The sequence below is a fragment of the Salmo trutta genome, chromosome 14 (assembly GCF_901001165.1).
Source record: "Salmo trutta chromosome 14, fSalTru1.1, whole genome shotgun sequence".
NCBI lineage: Eukaryota > Metazoa > Chordata > Actinopteri > Salmoniformes > Salmonidae > Salmo > Salmo trutta.
In genome coordinates this window covers 64,159,414-64,180,139 of record NC_042970.1, presented here as the reverse complement: position 1 = coordinate 64,180,139, position 20,726 = coordinate 64,159,414, and the positions used below count along the sequence as shown (strand labels likewise).

At 43.0% G+C, this 20,726-nt stretch overlaps 1 protein-coding gene across 2 annotated transcripts; it reads right to left on the bottom strand.

Annotated features, from left to right (window-relative positions):
* Positions 1 to 1,818: 1,818 nt before the first annotated feature.
* Positions 1,819 to 20,132, bottom strand: LOC115208613 (mucolipin-1). 2 transcript variants are annotated; one of them, XM_029776813.1, is made up of 14 exons: positions 19,878 to 20,132; positions 14,001 to 14,239; positions 13,518 to 13,685; positions 12,901 to 13,057; positions 12,073 to 12,154; positions 11,637 to 11,733; positions 9,276 to 9,375; positions 8,634 to 8,740; positions 7,689 to 7,838; positions 7,404 to 7,505; positions 7,206 to 7,328; positions 6,512 to 6,718; positions 5,559 to 5,689; positions 1,819 to 5,245 (listed from the first exon to the last, which is right to left on the bottom strand). In XM_029776813.1, the coding sequence occupies exons 1-14, from the start codon at positions 19,921 to 19,923 to the stop codon at positions 5,209 to 5,211; spliced, it is 1,746 nt and encodes a 581-aa protein (XP_029632673.1). In that variant the 5' UTR covers positions 19,924 to 20,132; the 3' UTR covers positions 1,819 to 5,208. The 2 variants fall into 2 exon arrangements, with proteins under 2 accessions (XP_029632673.1, XP_029632672.1); XM_029776812.1 differs by having other exon boundaries at positions 7,206 to 7,505.
* Between the last annotated feature and the right edge of the window lie 594 nt (positions 20,133 to 20,726).

Genomic DNA, 20,726 nt, shown 5'->3' with positions numbered 1-20,726 from the left:
CTGTCTGATCAAAACCTTGTAACTCAGTTTTTGCAAAGCAGTAAACTCAATGTGCTCTGAACAATTCAGAACTCTAGGACCATCAACATTTATTCCAAATAGCTTCTGAAGTTGAATAATTGGTATGTTCGTTAATGGGAAAACATGGTCATTTTATACATTTCCTGAAAAGTTTCTGTTCTGGAGATGTTTTCATCAGACAGCGACGATAAGGTGCATCTGTTTATGGTGCTTATGAAGATGCACAGCCTCAGCTACTTTGCGGCATGGCACCCACAATGGGAGTGGCAGCTTGTTTTTGTTCCCTCAGTTGCAGCTGCTGGCTTTACAATAGGAATCCATGAAAAGACGAGGAACATACAAAGACTATGAGATTGACAGAAGGAGACTGAAAGAGACTGAATCGGGCCAAGAAATCGGACATCAACTAGTTTGTTATACAGCAAGGCGACAAAGAAGAACGAATGAAAGAGGAGGCTTTGGGCAAAGAAAAGTCCCAACTCACAGTGCCAGGAGAGGAGAGGGTTAGACTGGAAACAGACATGATGCATTCACTCTGGACTAGAGTGATGTGAAAGATGTAGACATAGGGATCCTCACCATTCAAACTGCCTTTCTTACAGTGTGTGTGTGTTTACCTCGCCTCATTATAGTGTGTGTGGAAGCGGGTGACTCATACGGTTCCGTTTGTCTAAGCCCTCTGTCTGTCTCAGCTAATCACAGGGCTTTGCTAATTGTTACATCTGCAGCCTGTCAGCCTTTCCTATCGTATAGGGCCTATTGCAGAGAATGGGGAACCGAGAGCCTCTCCCTGACGCCGTAGCTTTTATAGTGTGTGTGTGTGTGTATTCGGCCGCAAACTAAGATCCTTAATTGGGTTGTTAGTAAAACCACTAAATCCAGTCACTTCCTGGTTCTGCCCACCCACCTCAATGCTCTGTAATGTTGTCCTATAAGGGTGTGGCTCAGTATTGGTCTCTATGGGAAAGCCTGTGGCAATGGAACAGGGATTAATTGTTAAACCAAAGGGGTTTCTTTCATCCCCCTGTTGGTCTTATTGGCCCAGTCTTCCAGTGTGGTCTTGTTGTTTTAACCATCTGCCAAAACAACACTAACCCCGGACATACTTTGTGTATGCAGCTCCAGGTACAGCTGCATACGCTGCCCATGGCACAGAGCAAACAACCATGCAAGCCCACACACATACAGAGAGGCTAACAGACAGACAAACAGACCAGCACACACGCACACACACACACACGTACACTCATGCTGAAGAAAAGTGTCATGGTGGTACATTTCTGGCCTGGGTACGAAGTATCTGGTCCACCAAGACAACAGTTAGAGGGAACCTCGTCTGAAAAGATCATGGAAGCCTAGCTTGTCACCCCTTTACTACAGTAGCTTCTCTCGGTCATCGTTGTTCGGCAGTCTGGAAACGTGAGGCCACCTTTGACACACTGGAACACATTACCAAACGACAATTGAAATACTATAGAAATAACAACGCCACAGACACCAAACACCACACCTTACCGACCCACTGAAACTTCAGATTCTAGACCATTACCTCAGAGTAGTCCTTATGTATTGAGGGCACCATGTTACAACTACAAGCATATCCACAGGTCATTACAGGTCTCTAGTGCAAAAGGCATATTTCAATGAAAATAACCTGTATGAATAAAGGTTAAATGGAAAAACAATATGGGGGTGTAGTGAGATCCTCAATGGGCTGGACGATTCTCTTCTCGTCTTGAAAAAAACCTATACTTAAAAACGTGGAAATCAATCAATCCGCCATCGTTAACACAAGGGAAAAATCAAATGATTTATTATTGAAATATTGAGAAACCAAATCTAATTGGTACAATTTAAGGCCAAGTGGCAAACAATAACGCAGGCACTAGGGATGGAGGCGAGACCACGCGGGTCTGGCAGAGGAGATGGTCGTCGTCGTTTGTGTGCGTCTGTAAGTCGTTGTTCCTATGTGTGTGTTTGTATTTGGTGTGGAGAAAAAGAATAAAAACTCATCGCCAGCATCAAGTGGTGTGCACATACCCAGTAGACTATTAGAGAGCAAGAACAAAGAGTGAGTCACTGAGATGGACATGGGCCAAGAGCTCAGCTAAAGGATGGGCAGCCAGGTCAGTACATAATGGATGATGATATTAGGTTTAGTGGACTGGAAGGAATGATGTGTTGCATCAGCTGCCAAAGGCTGCTTAGGAAAGGTACATTAGCAGTGGAGGCTGCTGAGGGGAGGACGCCTCATAATAGCGTTCGGAACGGAACAAATGGAATGGCATCAAAAACATGTGTTTGATACCATTCCACTAATTCCGCTCCAAACATTACCACGAGCCCCGTTCTCCCCAATGAAGGTGCCACCAACTTCCTGTGTTACCAGGATATGGGCACATGTGTTCTATGTAAGGAGATCTACCATTGCCATTTTGACATCTGGACTGTGCCGAATTTGTGCATACTGAATGTTACATGAATTGTGTAAATGTATATATGGTATTTGTTGTACTATAATACTATAATTTAGTCTTCGGTTGTATTAGATCCCTATTGTCTCTGTCTACCTAATAAACAGAACTTGGATGTAAGGTGGTCTATTCTCCTCCTTTAGGATGTTATTGTCCGAGTCTGAGGGGTGCAAAAGCCCATATTCCCCCTTCTGGTAACTTCAGGTAATTACATCCTGTGGTAAACTCATCATTTTCTGTCACACACTTTATACTGTAAGCTTGACTATGGGCCTAGAGTTGAGTTTCATGCAAATAATATATAACTCAAACACGAACAAAGCAGACAATTTGACCGGCTTTGTTTGGATCTAAATCAAGTGGTGAAGAAACCAAAGTATTGCTGCGTCCTGATTCTTCACCCTTTTTCCAAAAAAGTGCATTTGCACACTTCCTGTCATAGACTTAACAAGAGGACATTCCCTCTAGCCAACGATTACACCAATCCATTGCTTTTAAATCCATTGATGCGTGCAAGTGCAGACTTCGGGAGAAGGGTGGAGAATCGGGAAAGCAGCCCAAAGCGTTTGCCACCTCCTACTTCTCCAAAGTATTTCCAACCAGGTGAACAAACAGGCATTTAATCATCAGTGGTTTGGCTTCGTACTGAGTGTGGCACAGAGATCCAACATACTCAAAACAATGTTCAAGTAAGATCAACATAAAAAAAGATTACACAATGAACTGTAGACATGTCTACAGACTGCTCGGACAGGACATCTAAGTGTCTAATACTACAATATACAAACGCAAGGCCAAAAACAAATCCTGTTTGTGTACTGCTTAGTTAAGAACATACATTTAATTTAAATGTACTATATGACCATTAAAATAAGAGCTACATGACTCCTCACTAACCGGCAGACAGGCTATGGCCCTGTACCATTTCGGCCCCTAGCCACTTCTCGTAGCCTCCAGCCCTTTGGTGTTCTCAGATCCTAAAGAACGGATATGGTGAAAGCTCTGCTTTTAGCCTATTTGGGAGGTTATATTCCCATATAACTTTGCCTACACCTTGGTTCTTTGGAATCAATGAAAATGCCAAAAGGTTTACTTTTAGAAGGAGTAGCTAGGGACCGTAACCTATTAAAAAAAATGTTTTTTTTCTTCTTCAATAGTGATTGGAGTACAAAGCTCAATGCATGACCACTTTCTGGAGTCTGAACCTGAAGACCACACTCCCCTTAGGCGTTTCTCTCTAGATACCGAAACAACCCAACATTTAAAATAAATCATTTAAACTTTCACTAGGACAATGCAATTGGCTAGTTTTAAACTAGGCATCATTATGAGGCATAAAACAGAATGGGAAGGAAACATATGTAAGAGGATTCTTCTGGGTCAACATCACAGGCATTACTACCGTGCTCGCAAATACCCCATCCCTCTGGCCTCGTTTAGCTGTCCTGCCTGCTCGTTATCCTCTCCTCGTTACTCGCAGGCAGTCTTTGTTCTTTAGACCGTCGGATACAATCTGCAGTTCTCCATCCATATTGTCCATGACTGGAGCTTAGGCCTTTTAAAAATTCACCCCCCCCCCCCCAAAAAAAAATGAACTCTCCATTTTCCAATCATGTAGTTTCCTCATTTAAGGAAGTTACATTCAGGTCAGGCAAAATTGGAAAGTCACATTACCATTGCGACCGGAATGTTGTGCCATGGTGGGTATTGTGTTAGTGGGTCTTTGTGAGACTCGGAGTGGATTTGACTACTTCACTACGGGTCCCCTTTCAAATGAACTCTAATGAAGCAGCATCATTTGTGCATCGTGAACAGGACACATACAGTGTACAACTTGACACGTACAAATCAACAATAGCACTGACGTTTACCCTGTTTGCCGTGTCATCGGATTAACATCTACTGAAACTACAGATTTGTACATCTGAGCAAAGATTAAGGCTATCGAGGGAGCCATTGGGTCCAGGCACAGTGCAGGGTTTAAGTTCAATTTACTTGTACACTTGAGTGCAGCAGTGGACACAAAGCACTGCGGCGAAGCCAGCCTTGCTCTCAGCAGTTCTTGCTGGACTTGCGCCTCATGACAGGGCAATGATGTTCCTGGGTGAGTCATGTGACCTGGGCTTAAGTGCCCTCTCCTTAGGGACAGTGGGAATGCTACTCCAGAGCAGTCTCTGGCCTAGTATGAAGTATGCATGTCATTGTCATCCCCTTCATATATAACCAGAACTTCTGATATAGAAAACATGCCTTGTCCAGTTCTTGTCCCTTGTGCAGCTTACCTAACATCTAAAAACCCAGTTAAAACAATTAAAAGCAGCTAAACGTTAGCATTAGTGCTAACAAGACATTTCACTTTGCACTATGGTCCTCAGCAAGTATGGATTGTGCATATATCCAGATTGTTGGTAAAATACTGTTGTTCTCTTTCTGTGTGGGGAATGCTGTGTTGAGCTGTATGTTACTGTGTAACATCCAGGCAACATCCCTGTAACATTCACACAATGCAGGAGGTCTGGCCAATGAATCCAATCAAAAAAAGATTAGGCTTTCAGCTCATAGTCCTCTGTCTGTATACGGTTGAACTGAGGCTCCTCATTCAAGTAAGTGCTCATGCCTGAACCAGATTTGATGGCGACGACAATGAAAATCTGGATGCAGTGTGGCACTCCGGCCAGCAGAGAGCGCTGTAGGTCCAGACACCCCAGCCCAGTCAGTTCACCAAAAGGACATCCTCGTATGTTGTCGTTCTGAGGGAAGAAACAAACACGTAACACGATCGCGCATACACATGTAGAAAAACATAAACGTCTCTCAACCATGAGAGAAAGGATAACAGTGAATGCATCTGTAATTGTCTGGTCATTGAAGTGGCATCTACAGCTGATCATTCTACAGAGGAACATCCATCCCCATCAAGCCTAGGTGGAGCCATCACCATCAACTTAGACCCATCTGACTCCTTCAGATCGGCAAACACTGAAGAGGTTAGGAGCTGGAGGGTGGTTTCTGAACCCGGCCTTGAACTCTACCTTCAGTCTTGACCTGTGCCCTTTGACCCACCTGTCACAGCAGCAGAAGAAAGAGCAGGGCGAGGTTTCTAGGCCCCGGAACATCCCCGAGCTGGGCGTGTCAGTGCACTCTGCGATGAATGCGTGCAGGTCCGTAATGTGGTAGGGCTCCTGGGTTTGGTGCTGGAGGGACAGGAGAGGAGACAGGCATCCACGTTTAGGTTGCTCACTCTCTGCATCTCAAATGGCACCCTATTCCCTATGCAGTGCACTACTTTTGACCAAGGCAGTAGTGCACTATATAGGGAATAGGGAGCCATTTGGGACGCAGGCACGGTGTGTAATGTGATCGGTTGGCTTTTATTAGGTGTTGTTGTTTGCAATTGGCTTCTATTTGTACCGCTATGAGCAGTGAACATGAATGTTCTTTATGAGGAATGCAACTCTAAATATGAATCCACATCCCACAGAATTTGTGTAAACCCAGCTATACGCCTCAACTCCAAATGAATGTAAAACACAAGCAGCAAATAAGAAATGATACAGTGCTCTTTTACATTCATTTGGATTCGAGTCCGTTTAAAGGGATACTTCGGGATTTTGGCAATGAAGCCCTTTATCAGATGAACTCACGGATACCGTTTTTATGTCTCTGCGTGCAGTTTGAAGGAAGTTCCTAACTAGAGTTAGCGCAATTGCTAAATAGCGTTAGAGCAATGACTGGAAGTCCAGGGTAACTGCAAGCATGCTAGTAGATACTATTGTCTTCCAGTCATATTGCGGTAACGCTAGTTAGCAATGGCTTGAGAAATGACGTCTAACTTCCTTCATAGACAAAGGGCTTTAAAGTCTCATGACTCTTGGCTGTGCCATGGTCTCTGAAAACGCACATCGTTGAAGAACATTTTCAAATTAAATCACACTGCAGATAATAATGAGTTTACTGTATTTCTGACACAGATCTGTGCTCTTTTGCCTGACAAAAATGGTGCCCTTTGTTGTTACCTTGATGGTTTCGTAGGCGCCGGTGATGAGGGCGATGAAGAGCGACAGTACCATGTAGATGAAGAGGGAGATGAAGGTGTACAGGTAGACCTGGCTGAACACCCACACCAGCGTGCTGCTCTCCTGCATCTCTGCGAAGGTCACAAACATGTCGTCGCCGTTGATCAGCGAGAACAGGCACTCCGACACCATGGAGAGAGAGCGGAACTGACGGAGGGAGAGAGAGAGGGAGAGGGAAACAGTTAAATTACATTTCATGTATTTCATAGTAATACAGCTTAATGAATTGAATACGATAGGGAGAGAGAGACTGTTAAATTACACAAATAACCATGACTTAACATGACCATTCTCACTGTATGATATAAACAGTGAATCGGTTCAAAATGATTGAGGATTCAGTACACACATTTTTTTAAACTAAATAAATCAAAGAAAATCTATTATGGCCATCTAACTGGCAAGGGCCAGTAAAATGTAATTATAATAATAGACAAATAACATGTTAATATCACAGTACGTCATTATTGTGCAAAATCCCACAATGCACCATTGTGCATTCCTCACTGAACCATATAGGGTGTCCCCCTCCAGATTCACTGTTTCCTTTTCAATCTATTTGCCGGCCCACTCTGTCATTGGCCTTCTTCTGTTAGCATGTCTGTCTGTGCTTCAAAATGGTGGCTGTCTGTACCTTGACGTGATAGGGCCCCAGCACGATCCAGCCACAGAAGCAGTAGCCCAGGTAGATGACAGCCACACAGCAGCAGAACCGGATCACGTTCGGGAACGCAGCTCGCAAGGTCACGATTAGGATCTGAGAGGGAGAGAGGCAGGAGAGTGGGTGAATCACTGTCATCGTTAGTGCTGTCTGTGTCTGTAGGCAACTTACATTGTACTTCTGGAAGAAGCTGAGGTAGCGAATGACTCCGACCCACACCAACAAGGTGGAGGTCCCCAACAGGATGCCACACTCATCATACGATGACATATTCTGTATGGAGAGATATTCAACTCATAAATGCCTCATGAGCTTAGCACAACGGTCTTTATCATAACCCAAACTGAGATGATTTTTTGGGCTGGAGATTTCAAATAATTCTTTAGCATTTTCCTCTGGGAAAAATAAAGGTATTCTATTCTACTCTGAGCAGTAGAGGAAAAAGTCCCCTCTGACCTTGGACTCGATGCCGATCTTAATGGCGCTGCCGATGATTGTAAGGACGTCACTGATGATGAGCAGGATGTACCAGCCATTGATGAATTCCATCCTTTCGTCCCAGCTTACTTTCCGGCCCAGGTTAGTCTTGAAGAACTCGACATACTCCTGTTACGCAGAGACAGAGAGACAGAAAGAGACAGACAGAGAGAGAGAGAGAGAGAGAGAGAGAGAGAGAGAGAGAGAGAAAGAGAGAGAGAGACACACACACACAGGAAGAGAGAGAGATGGACACACAGAGAGAGAGAGAGAGACAGAGAGAGAGAGAGACAGACAGAGAGAGAGACACAGAGAGAGATAGAGAGACACAGAGAGAGAGAGAGAGAGAGAGAGAGAGAGAGACACACAGAGAGAGAGAGAGAGACAGAGAGAGATAGAGAGACACAGAGAGAGAGACACAGACAGAGAGAGAGACACAGAGAGAGATAGAGAGACACAGAGAGAGAGAGAGAGAGAGAGAGAGAGAGAGACACACAGAGAGAGAGAGAGAGAGACAGAGAGAGATAGAGAGACACAGAGAGAGAGGAGTTGGGTGACCATACTGGAAAGACGAGTATTCACACCTCGGTTTTCGTGTCGCAGAGCATTACTCTAAAAATGGAATCAATTCACAGAATACCAATCCATCAACAACAACTAAAATCTCTCTCTCTTCCTTCCACCCCAATCCCCAACCCTATAACAAGCAAACAAATGCATCTACAGTACGTTCTCAGATAATACATGCTATTTAGCAGACGCTTTTATCCAAAGTGACTTACAGTCATGCATTTTACATATGGGTGGTCCCGGGAATCAAACCCACTATCCTGGCATTGCAAGAGTCATGCTCTACCACCAGATTGGATGTTCCTCCTTTTAACCACTTTCTCTCTTCCTGCCCTCCACCTCCCAGTGACTTACCGCCTGTAGTATGATGCCGCGGAGTATGGAGCGGCCACACAGCAGCAGGGACAGCATACAAACGATCGCCACCACCACGTCAAACGCTAGCCGCGTGTAGTTCTCCGCTGAGATAGAGGGAGGGAAGGAAAGAGAGGAGTTAGTGGCTTTCATCAAGTAGAAGCATAGGGGGCGAATCCTTACTTCCACAAGTCAAAATTTCACTTTGACACCAATGCATGACTAAGTGAAAATTCCTATGAGGCATCTATAATGTCTTATGAGGTCAAATGAAGATGGCAATAGGGGAGATTGCTTAGAGTGTACATAGTGTTTGTCTTGCCGTTTGTGGTATAAGTTGTACCGGTAAATTTCTGTCTGGTCATTCTGTGTGTAGTTTTGTATTGACCTATGCACACGCTAAATGTATTTTAATTTCTCTTTTGCCAAATCTCTTACCAGGTCTCTCTCGCTCGAAAAAAATGTTTTTCAACCTCAAGAGATTTTCCTGGGTCGTAATAATTAGGGCACACCGTAGAAAAATATTTAGCAACGGCAGAAGTTCAGGTAGTCCCTACGTTTCAGTCCGTTTCTCCCGTTTGGTGTCTAATTAGTATTACTCTGGTGAAATAAATGTTTAATAAAAACAAGACTCTATCTCACCGTGGCCAGACACACTGGGGTCTTTACACTCCTTTATAAAAGCCTGATTTTCCAGACTGATCCTCACTTTACCACTGTGAGCCTTGTTGTCCAGGACTATCTGTAGAAACAGATGGAAAGAACAGATCAGACTTTCATACAGGTACAAGTAGTACTTGCTGTAAACTTTGCCAATAAAATGAAACATAAAAAAGTGGCGGACTCTTCAAGGGATAATATAACAGATGGGTTATACAGTGAGGGAAAAAAGTATTTGATCCCTTGCTGATTTTGTACGTTGTCCACTGACAAAGAAATTATCAGTCTATAATTTTAATGGTAGGTTTATTTGAACAGTGAGAGACAGAATAACAACAAAAAAATCCAGAAAAACGCATGTAAAAAATGTTATAAAAAGATTTGCATTTTAATGAGGGAAATAAGTATTTGACCCCTCTGCAAAACATGACTTAGTACTTGGTGGCAAAACCCTTGTTGGCAATCAGAGGTCAGACGTTTCTTGTAGTTGGCCACCAGGTTTGCACACATCTCAGGAGAGATTTTGTCCCACTCCTCTTTGCAGATCTTCTCCAAGTCATTAAGGTTGAGGCTGACGTTTGGCAACTCGAACCTTCAGCTCCCTCCACAGATTTTCTATGGGATTAAGGTCTGGAGACTGGCTAGGCCACTCCAGGACCTTAATGTGCTTCTTCTTGAGCCACTCCTTTGTTGCCTTGGCCGTGTGTTTTGGGTCATTGTCATACTGGAATACCCATCCACGACCCATTTTTAATGCCCTGGCTGAGGGAAGGAGGTTCTCACCCAAGATTTGACGGTACATGGCCCCGTCCATCGTCCCTTTGATGCGGTGAAGTTGTCCTGTCCCCTTAGCAGAAAAACACCCCCAAAGCATAATGTTTCCACCTCCATGTTTGACAGTGGGGATGGTGTTCTTGGGGTCATAGGCAGCATTCCTCCTCCTCCAAACACGGCGAGTTGAGTTGATGCCAAAGAGCTCCATTTTGGTCTCATCTGACCACAACACTTTCACCCAGTTGTCCTCTGAATCATTCAGATGTTCATTGGCAAACTTCAGACGGGCATGTATATGTGCTTTCTTGGGCAGGGGGACCTTGCGGGCGCTGCAGGATTTCAGTCCTTCCCGGCGTAGTGTGTTACCAATTGTTTTCTTGGTGACTATGGTCCCAGCTGCCTTGAGATCATTGACAAGATCCTCCCGTGTAGTTCTGGGCTGATTCCTCACCGTTCTCATGATCATTGCAACTCCATGAGGTGAGATCTTGCATGGAGCCCCAGGCCGAGGGAGATCGACAGTTCTTTTGTGTTTCTTCCATTTTGCGAATAATCACACCAAATGTTGTCACCTTCTCACCAAGCTGATGGTCTTGTAGCCCATTCCAGCCTTGTGTAGGTCTACAATCTTGTCCCTGACATCCTTGGAGAGCTCTTTGGTCTTGGCCATGGTGGAGAGTTTGGAATCTGATTGATTGATTGCTTCTGTGGACAGGTGTCTTTTATACAGGTAACAAACTGAGATTAGGAGCACTCCCTTGAAGAGTGTGCTCCTAATCTCAGCTCGTTACCTGTATAAAAGACACCTGGGAGCCAGAAATCTTTCTAATTGAGAGGGGGTCAAATACATATTTCCCTCATTAAAATGCAAATCAATTTATAACATTTTTGACATGCGTTTTTCTGGTTTTTTGGTTGTTATTCTGTCTCTCACTGTTCAAATAAACCTACAATTAAAATTATAGACTGATCATTTCTTTGTCAGTGGGCAAACATACAAAATCAGCAGGGGATCAAATACTTTTTTCCCCTCACTGTAGGTTACCTATAATATACAGGCAATGAAAAGGTTTCCACAGCAACTACTATACACTAAACAGGTTACAATGAGCCACAGTGTCGTAAAGATGGGACCAAGGCGCAGCGGGAATGTGTATGCTCATCTTCTTTATTCAGATGAAAACCAAAATAAACACTTAATACAAAAACGACGACGAAAAACAGTCCTGTGAGGCACACAGCTACACACACGGAACAACTACCCACAAAAACCCATGAAAAAACACCCCTACTAAATAGGACTTTCAATTAGAGGCAACGAGAAACAGCTGCCTCCAATTGAAGGTCAAACCAATAAACTAAGCATAGAAATAGATAAACTAGACACAGAAATAGACTAACATAGAACATACCTCAACAAACTCCGAAACACATTAAACAAACACCCCCTGCCACGTCCTGACCAAACGGCAATAACAAATAACCTCTTTACTGGTCAGGACGTGACACACAGACTGGGTAGGACCATTTGTAGGAAGTGGTGGGGGAGGGAAGGGGGGTGGGACTCACCGTTATGAAGAAGGTGTAACAGTCAGGAATCTCGTTGTTGATGATGGTCTGAATGTTGATGGCCTTTAGTTGGAACTGTATCGTCACGTTTATGAGTCTAGACAATATAGAGTGGAAATAGAAAATGAAGAGGGATATCAGGGTTATGTCAAAGTGATAGCAAAGAGAGACGTTTTCAAACATTTTGCAACGCAAAACGTTTTTTTTTTTCTTATTGGACAAGTCCAGGTAGACCTCCCTGTTTTTTGTTAGTTTTCTGTTTGGCGTCTAATGAACATAACCCAGGGTTATAGGGAGTGTGTAAACAGTATGTGGAGCTAAAAATCAACAGTCAGATACTACAAAGATGGATGTCCCATCTATCTTAGTTTTAGACCGACAGCAAACACGAGAGACCGAAGTCATTTGAAAAGACATTTGAAAAATGAAGCCTTACTTGTGGAACTTGAGGGTAAAGTTCTTGTAGTCACTGCCTAAAGGCGCCCGAGGGACTGACAGAGGGTTAACTCCCACACAATCTAGTAACAGGACAGAGAGAGAGAGAGAAGTTAGTCATTTCAGGGGCTGTCAATGTTTTTCCTTACAGAAATAGAATTACACTGAAATAGAATTACCATTACACTGATATAAATGTATGTTCTAGTAATTATACATCTATGGTTATTCTGTTCTGGTGATCATGTCAAGAGTCAAAGGGCAGGCCACTTCAAGGGTAGGCCATTTCAATACCAGGTGATTTCCCCTTTAGCCAGTAGTATCGCCCCAAGTGTCAGCTCATATAAGGAAGTGGGGCTTCCTACTACTTTCCCACGGTTGGGGTCGGGGAACAATACAGTACGTACACATGTTGAGTCAATAAAGAAATGATACAGTTACGATGAATTGTTACTGAAAAGATAACGTGGTACTGGAAATAAGCAGCTTAGCAACTCTTTGGGTAGTCCCCATTGTTACAGTAAATGAAATAACTTCACTTCAGGCTAGACAAGGCTAAGGCATAAAGCAATGGTCAATCCACCAAACTTGGCCCTGGAAAGCCACAAGGCGTGCAGGATTTTGTTCAAATCTGGCACAAAACTCATCCCTTTTCAACCAGTCAACTAACCATCGAAAGCATGCTGGAACAGAACTACATTTAAGCTGAGTCCCAAATGGCACCACATTCTCACTCCATCGGGTGCCATTTGGGAAGCACGAACACTGTGTAGCTCTAGTACCAGGGATGGTGACCTCTGGCATAATGCATGAAAGTAGATCTATATACCTGTGATAACACGAGGGTCAATGTTGAAGGTATCATTGGCGGGATCGATGCTGCCCTTCTTGTAGTACTGCTGGCAGAGAGAGAGGGCACTCCCGTTCACCCCGACCCCATAGACGTACGCATAGCGTCCCACCGTGGTCTCGGGTAGCACCACATACTGTGAGGGAGGAGGAAGGGTATGAGGATGGAGAATAAGGCCCTGCTCTAATATTTAAAAATAATTCATCCCTCTTTCCGCCCTAATTTTAGGTAATCACTGATCTGTATGCGGATTCGTGGACGTTTCCACACTACCGCTTTCACCAATCAAACTCGCTCAGATCTGTGATTACTTCAAATGATGCAGGAAGGAAAGGATACATTCTAAATATTCAAACAGGGCCTAAAAAGTTGGAGACTTTTAGTTGAAAGTAGAGGATGAAATTATGAAGGGGACGCGATGTGGTCCTTCTTTGCGCTGTATGGGCATGTTTACATCTCAGTCTGTATGCCGGGTCGTGTTCATTAGGTACCGAACGGAAAGATTTCCTGAAACTCTCATTAACATTTTCCTTTAAACATTTTTTTATGTTGCATGCCCTAATGAAAATGACCCGGGTGTCGTTAGTGACTGTTACCTGGTCTACGGCGTAGAAGATGTGTTCGTAGACATCCCTCTGTGTGTACACGGCCAACGTGTCGCCGGAGCCCTCGTCATAGTCCTTCAGGAAGATCTGCTTAAAGGACATGGTGTTCTCTTCCTTGAACGTCACCACCATCTGGTTGCTGAGGCCAAACAACACCAGCTGATGGAGGGAGGGAGGGAAGTAGGGATTCAGGTGTTTTATTGAAGGAAAATGACCAACTATAACGTAACCCTTTTTGATCTTAGGGACATTTTTGAAGTTATTGTTGTAAAGATTGTCGGTACATATTTCAAAACGTCAGATGCACAGACATCCTATCCACCATTAGGAACAGTGCATATGAAACAAGATGTCAGTTGTTATGGGCTTCAGGATTGTTGGTCCCGCCATAAAACCTGAGCTTTGCCAAGAGGGCGTTGAAAATGTACTGTTCATACACTCAAAGTGCATATCAAACTAAATGTGTGTAGTTACCTGCACGGTGACAATGACAATCTTGAGCAGCTGCAGGCCCAGTTTGAAGGGCTTGCGGCCCTTGGCGTGGAACTTGTCACAGGGGCTCATGAAGAAGTACTTGAGCTTCCTGCGCAGGGCCTCCTCTTCCTGCTCCGCCCCCAGCCAGCCATGGCTGTCTCTGTGGTGAACATGCTTGCCGCTGCTGTCGCCGGAGCCGTAGCCGTGAGGCGACACAGAGGAAACCAACCTGTCCTTCTCTGAGAGACGGATAGATAGAGAGCGAGGGAAGAAAAAGGAAGAAAAAAAACACGTTAGCAGCGATAGAAGGACAGTGAGAGTGACTAATACGAACAGTCAGGCCTATCAAAGAATGTGGAGTGGATATCTGAGCCAAACACCAATGTTATCTGAAATAGCACACCGCAACGGCACTCCATATTAGTGCTATTTCCTTTGTGAGCACAAACACCATCCGTACACTGTTGCGTACTGATGAATAGGCTACGCGTCGTAATGTTACCCTTCAGTGAGTGACAGCTCTCGTACTAGTTCGGGCAGCTTTCATTAATTACATGACCTAATCTCCCTCGCCTCATATAGTCATCCATCATCACGTCTCTATCTAGTAAAACCCTGGGAGGTGACACAGGCCAGCTTATTAAAACAACACCCAGATCAGAGGCTCTGGGCTGGGCCGGGTGTGGGCCGGGTGAGACAGACTCACCCTGGAGGAAGAGATGCGGGTGACTGGTGTGCTATAGCTGGCGGCTCTGCCACTCAAGGCTGACAGAAACACGCCCCTGGAGATGGCTGGAAGACACAGAAAGACTCCAGGGACGGTCGGGCTGCTGCTACAACACCCGTCTGACTTCGTCACTTGTCGAAGGAGCAGAGCTTCGGGGTGCGATGCTACACATTTGGATTGTCGTCGCCGTCGATAACATAAACCATAAAGGTGTAGTAAAAACCTAAATCACTGCACCTTCAGTGGAGAGACCGCTGGTGAAAGCTGAATTCAACCTCTGAGTCACCCAAACAAACGTGACAAGAACAGACTTGGAAGGGAAATGTGGACCATATAGTTTGTGGGTAAAAGAGCTAGTTCAGCAGTAATGGAAGAAAAAGGAAGTGGAACTCGAAATGAACTGCTGTCATGAATTGGGTCACCTGACCTCTGGTAAACAGAACTCGAAGACCAGACAGAAGACCCGAAATCTGGTCTGACGGACGTAGAAGAGAGAATCACTGATGTGTGTGTGTGTGTAGGATTGTGTGAGGCAACGGTGATATCTCAATGTTTACCTATAGTAAGCCATCCACAATAATCACCTGCATATCTAACAATCTTTAGTTCGGCCAAGTGAATGAGAGAAGCCTATCTAGCGGGGAGTGACCTAACTGCAATATATCGACTTGCACACACAGAACCTTGCAAGGTCACAAACACTCACAGACATGACAGAAGCTGCGTGACTCTCCCTGTCAAAAACAATTCAGACCTGTGCTGAAAGAATTTCACTATGTAACATTTCGTGCCAGCAATAGCAGCCCGAGCCAAGAAATGGACAGATCTTGATGGGGCATTTTGGCCATCAAGGCCGATAGCAATCGTCAAAACCAAAGTGCAGATGATGAGGGCTTGTTGCTGAGCCGCACTAAGAGATTGAGTCAATCAAACGGAATAAATCCGTTGAAAAACCCTGCTCCTCCGGTTCAGGGCAGTCAATGGTGTGTTAGAGAAGGCTTAATAGACAACTCTGCACCTCAGCACTGTGACTATCAGTCTGCCAGCATCTCTGTATCGCTACAATGGATCAGCAGCAATCAGTCTGCACTGGGCCACCCAGGGAGAGCAGGCTACACGATGCAACCTCACTGGAACCAGTAAACAAGCAAAGCTGCTCCTCGTCTCTGTCAACTCTTAACTCTGAGTGGTCTCTTGGACTCTATTTCCTGTTTCCTGTTTCTATTTCCTCCTGTGGCGAGAGGACATGGTTATGAGGTGGACTTTTTGTTATTGTCATTATTTAACTTGAAACGGTTTCTCAGTCTCAAAATGCACATCAGCCAATTAAAATCGTTGATTTACTTGCACGTTATAGAACGCTACATTGTAGCTGGTCCAGTCAGATAACGTGGCACGTTAGCCCTATGCTAGCCTCACCAGCTGACAGTGATTATTTCCTATAACAAATACTGCATCAGCCTATAAAAGATCTTAGACTTTATATCCACCAACCAATGGCATTTATAAAAAATATATATAAAAATAGGTCAACCCTGGACACTAGAGGGATTTTAAACCTATAAATTCAAGGTTTACTTTTGTTCCATTGGTGTGTAACAATGTCATGTGCCAATATTGCATTGATGCATCTTTAACTAGGCTACTAGTACTAACATTAGACAAAATGTTCACGTTTTCGCATTTGAGACAAAATCCAGTTTTTGCTAATCTGTTTCACACACATCCATGTGCTTTAATGGAAAAAAGATAAATGATGTCCTTACACATGTAAGTTTATTATACATTGTTTAAAAAAAAAAAAAAGTACCGTTATTACCATTGCTTCCATGTGGCACACACTGCTATTTTTGAACTTTTGTAAGCGTAATGTTTACTGTTCATTTTTTATCATTTATTTCACTTTTGTTTATTATCTATTTCACTTGCTTTGCCACTGTAAACATATGTTTCCAATGGCAATAAAGCCCTTTGAATGGAACTGAAATAGATGAGAACAAGCGACACCTTGTTATCTTCATTTCTAAGGTTTTAGCCGAACCCTTTGCAACACAAAATGTAAAAATAAATACGTGATTCTGCAGGAATTTTCAATGGAAAAATCTATATCTCAACTGGGATTTGAACATCGCAAACTGCGAAAATGACCAGAAACTTGGCTCTCAACACTGTAAGCTATCTGTCCAATTGAACTTTTGTACTTGTTTTAGTAACTTTGATTAGCAGATGGTGCCGCGTGACTTCTGTTAAGGACGTTCTCATGAAAAAGTGTTCGGTCACTTCAGAGAGGAAGAGGCGAAGCGAGAGGGTTTACTCCGCACAAAATCTATCCGCATAAGCAGATCATTAATATTTAAGCAAGTGAGGAGTTTTTGTATCGGGGAAATGAGAGAATGTTGAATTTAGTCAAGAATATAATGTATTTCTATTTAGATACATGAGGCTTATTTGATCTAACAGAAGTTTCATAATGCTTCGGTTGTTACAGGTTTACTGATAAAGTTGCCGGGATGCACATGAGAAAAAAAGCTTTATATCGGAGTTGTCCCTGTCAAGATTCGAGACAGCCAATGCATATTCTTGAAGATGGCATAGCATCTCACTCTCCATCGAATACAAGCTTTTGACGTCAACACCCCTCATTGAATATTCAAAAAAGTATTCAAATAACGAGATTTACCCACCAATCCAAAGAGATGAATAGGCAGGAGCTTGACAGCCCGCCTTTCCGCTCTGTGGACAACGTATCCCAGTATCTCCAGTCACGTCCAACAACGTCAACATTTGTAATTGGCTGATACATATTTTGTTACAAGGAAATAATCACGTCCAGCTGGTGTTGTTAGCATTGGGCTAAGTACGTCAGGTTATCTGATGGGAAAAGCGAACAAGTGGCGTTTTATCACGTACAACTACGTCAGCGATTTTAATTGGCTGATGCCGATTATGAGACGGAGAAACAGTTTTTAATTGAAACTGTTTCTAATGTTCGCAAGTGTGGCCCCACAGTGTGCACTTGTGGTGAATCATTTCATTATAATATGTGTGAGATCACAAATGAAGTACTAGTAAACAATGAGTCAAAGGTATACTACGGCATGAGAAAACAAATGCTTGATAACTGCTTGACTGCTTACAAGACCATTTCTAAACCCCTGACCCACACACAGTCAAGTGCAGAAATGAAAGCCTATGTCCACGGTCATATGGGCACCGTAGACTAGGACACGTGAGAGGACGTTAAGAAACTGGGTGGCGGGAGGTTATCACAGTGTATGATAGATGGAGAACCTATCACTCCAGTATTAATGCTATATTGTAATTATTTTCACCTCTATGGCCTATTTATTGCCTACCTCCCAACTCTTCTACATTTGTACACACTGTACATCGATTTTTCTATTTTTCTTTTCTTTTCTTTTGTGCTATTGACTGTACGTTTGTTTATGCGTAACTCTGTGTTGTTGTTTTTGTGGCACTGCTTTGCTTTATCTTGGCCAGGTCGCAGTTGTAAATGAGAACTTGTTCTCAACTGGCCTACCTGGTTATATAAAGGTATAATAAAAATACAATAAAATAAAAAACCTGGGTCAGTCTGGTTTAAAATGTAGCAGACATGCTATGGTGGTGGGAGGGAGCAAGAGTAGTCAGGTTCTTTGGGGTCCAGGAGGGGGCTCATGAAACAATAGTTTCTTTCAGCTTCCAACGCTCTAGAACTTTAACGGAATCCTTGGGACGTCCAACTAATAATTTAAAACGGTTGGGGCAGGGGTTAGTGTTTAGGGTAGGGACGTCCCAGGGATTCCAGATAGCACTAACCCTGGAATTTAGGAATAATTGCTTAAATCAAGACTCATGAGCATTGAAGTACAGCATTGACTGCAATGGTGGGATAGAATAGAACCATTTCAAGGCTACAATTTTCCTTGCTGAAAGTGGCCATCAGGTATAATTTCCTACCCCAGACTTGACAAGTGTAAACTGTTATTGGCAAATTCTGTCAGCATCAGGTCAACATAAAGCAAACTATCTTTGCCTATTTCATCCAGAATGTCTGTAGGGGAGAATTGGGTATGTTGAGCCAAAGGGTAAGTTGAGCCACCCCTTGTTTCTAGGAAACCATACACAAAATGTATCATTTGACCAAATATTTAGGGAAGAGGATTCGTGATGCTTGCATATAAACCAAAGTAGATCATTTTAAAATTGTTCTATACAAAATTTGGGGTCTCTGTAAGCGTCAATATGATGCCCTAAACCTGGAATGAAAGAGCATCCTTGTAGTTGTGTTTGCCTTGGGGTAAGTTGAGCCAATGGCAAGTTAAGCAAATTGAAGTGTTTTTTTTCCCAGGCGAAGGATAGCTAAAAAATGCGTAAAATCATCAAAAGACAAAAAAGCGATTGGGATTGTTTCGAATTGTGTTTGGGAAATATAGACATGGTTTTAAAAAGATTGTGATAATATGTAGGCGTTCTGTGAATGGATAGCCTACTAGTTTCTATGGGAAACACGGCATCATTCAGGAATAGCATACACACAAAGACTCATATTACACACATCAAAGCTGCATGACATCCCTAGCAACAACGATCACACGATTAAAAAACAAAACATCTTGGGGATAAAGGACTAGAGGGTGGATGGTTGTGTACACATTTATGCAATAACGCTTCTTCCAGTCAGTGTTTGAAAACATTGTAACAAAACATTGTTGATGCTGCTGCCTCGTACAATGTTACCGTGTTTCACAATGTTACCGTGTTATACAATGTTATTGTGTATGTTACTGTGTTATACAATGTTACTGTGTTATACAATGTTACTGTGTATGTTACTGTGTATGTTACTGTGTTATACAATGTTATTTTGTATGTTACTGTGTTATACAATGTTATTGAGTATGTTACTGTGTTATACAATGTTACTAATGCATTAATTCACGATTAATCACCATTGATTGTGTACCTAGAATGAGATATGTTTTATGGAGATGATTGGCAAGACAAGACAACCCACACTGTAGAGCTACGTTACACCACAATCATAATATACACAGGGCCCTCCTTTCAATGGAAGGCATGCAACAATGTAACAAACCACTTAAAACACACAAAGTGACATGACAGAAAATTATTGAAACTCAACATACCTGAACCGGCGCTGCCGTGGTTGCATTTGCCGCTTGCTGTAGCCATGTAAACGTTTTGAAACTATAAATAAATAAATATGCGACATCAAATCTGAACTGTCTCAGAATAAATAAGGCAAATAAAAGCTGTTATAAAACGCGAGTATATTGTTGGCGTGAAATGAACTGTCTGAGAAGATAACCATGAGGACGACGTTTTTCTGTGTTCTACAATTACAGTATAGGTTCAGCATTGGGACAAGACATAACTCGCTTCCTCAGACGAGATCACATGACTCATGTGCCATCATGTGACTGCACAAGGTGTCGCTTGTTCTCATCTATTTCAGTTCCATTCAAAGGGCTTTATTGTCATTGGAAACATATGTTTACAGTGGCAAAGCAAGTGAAATAGATAATAAACAAAAGTGAAATAAACGATTTAAAAATGAACAGTAAACATTACGCTTACAAAAGTTCTAAAATAATAAAGACATTTCAAATGTCACATTATGTCTATATACAGTGTTGTAACGATGTGGAATTAGTTCAAGTACAAAAGGGGAAATAAATACACATAAATATGGGTTGTATTTACTATGGTGTTTGTTCTTCACCGGTTTCCCTTGGCAACAGGTCACAAATCTTGCTGCAGTGACTGCACACTGTGGTATTTCACCCAATAGATATGGGAGTTTATCAAAATTAGATTTTTTTTCAAATTGTTTGTTGGTCTGCAATCTGAGGGAAATATGTGTCTCTAATATGGTCATACATTTGGCAGGAGGTTAGGAAGTGCAACTCAGTTTCCACCTCATTTTGCAGGCAGTGTGAACATAGCCTGCCTTCTCTTGAGAGCCAGGTCTGCCT

Bases quoted from the DNA above. Each gene is read 5' to 3' on its own strand.
- LOC115208613 (XM_029776812.1), bottom strand. From the start codon at position 19,923: ATGGCTACAGCAAGCGGCAAATGCAACCACGGCAGCGCCGGTTCAG. The intron at 14,240-19,877 runs GTATGTTGAGTT...TCCGTCTCTCAG, and splicing joins CCACGGCAGCGCCGGTTCAG to AGAAGGACAGGTTGGTTTCC. The intron at 7,839-8,633 runs GTAAGTCACTGG...TCTGCGTAACAG, and splicing joins GCGGCATCATACTACAGGCG to GAGTATGTCGAGTTCTTCAA.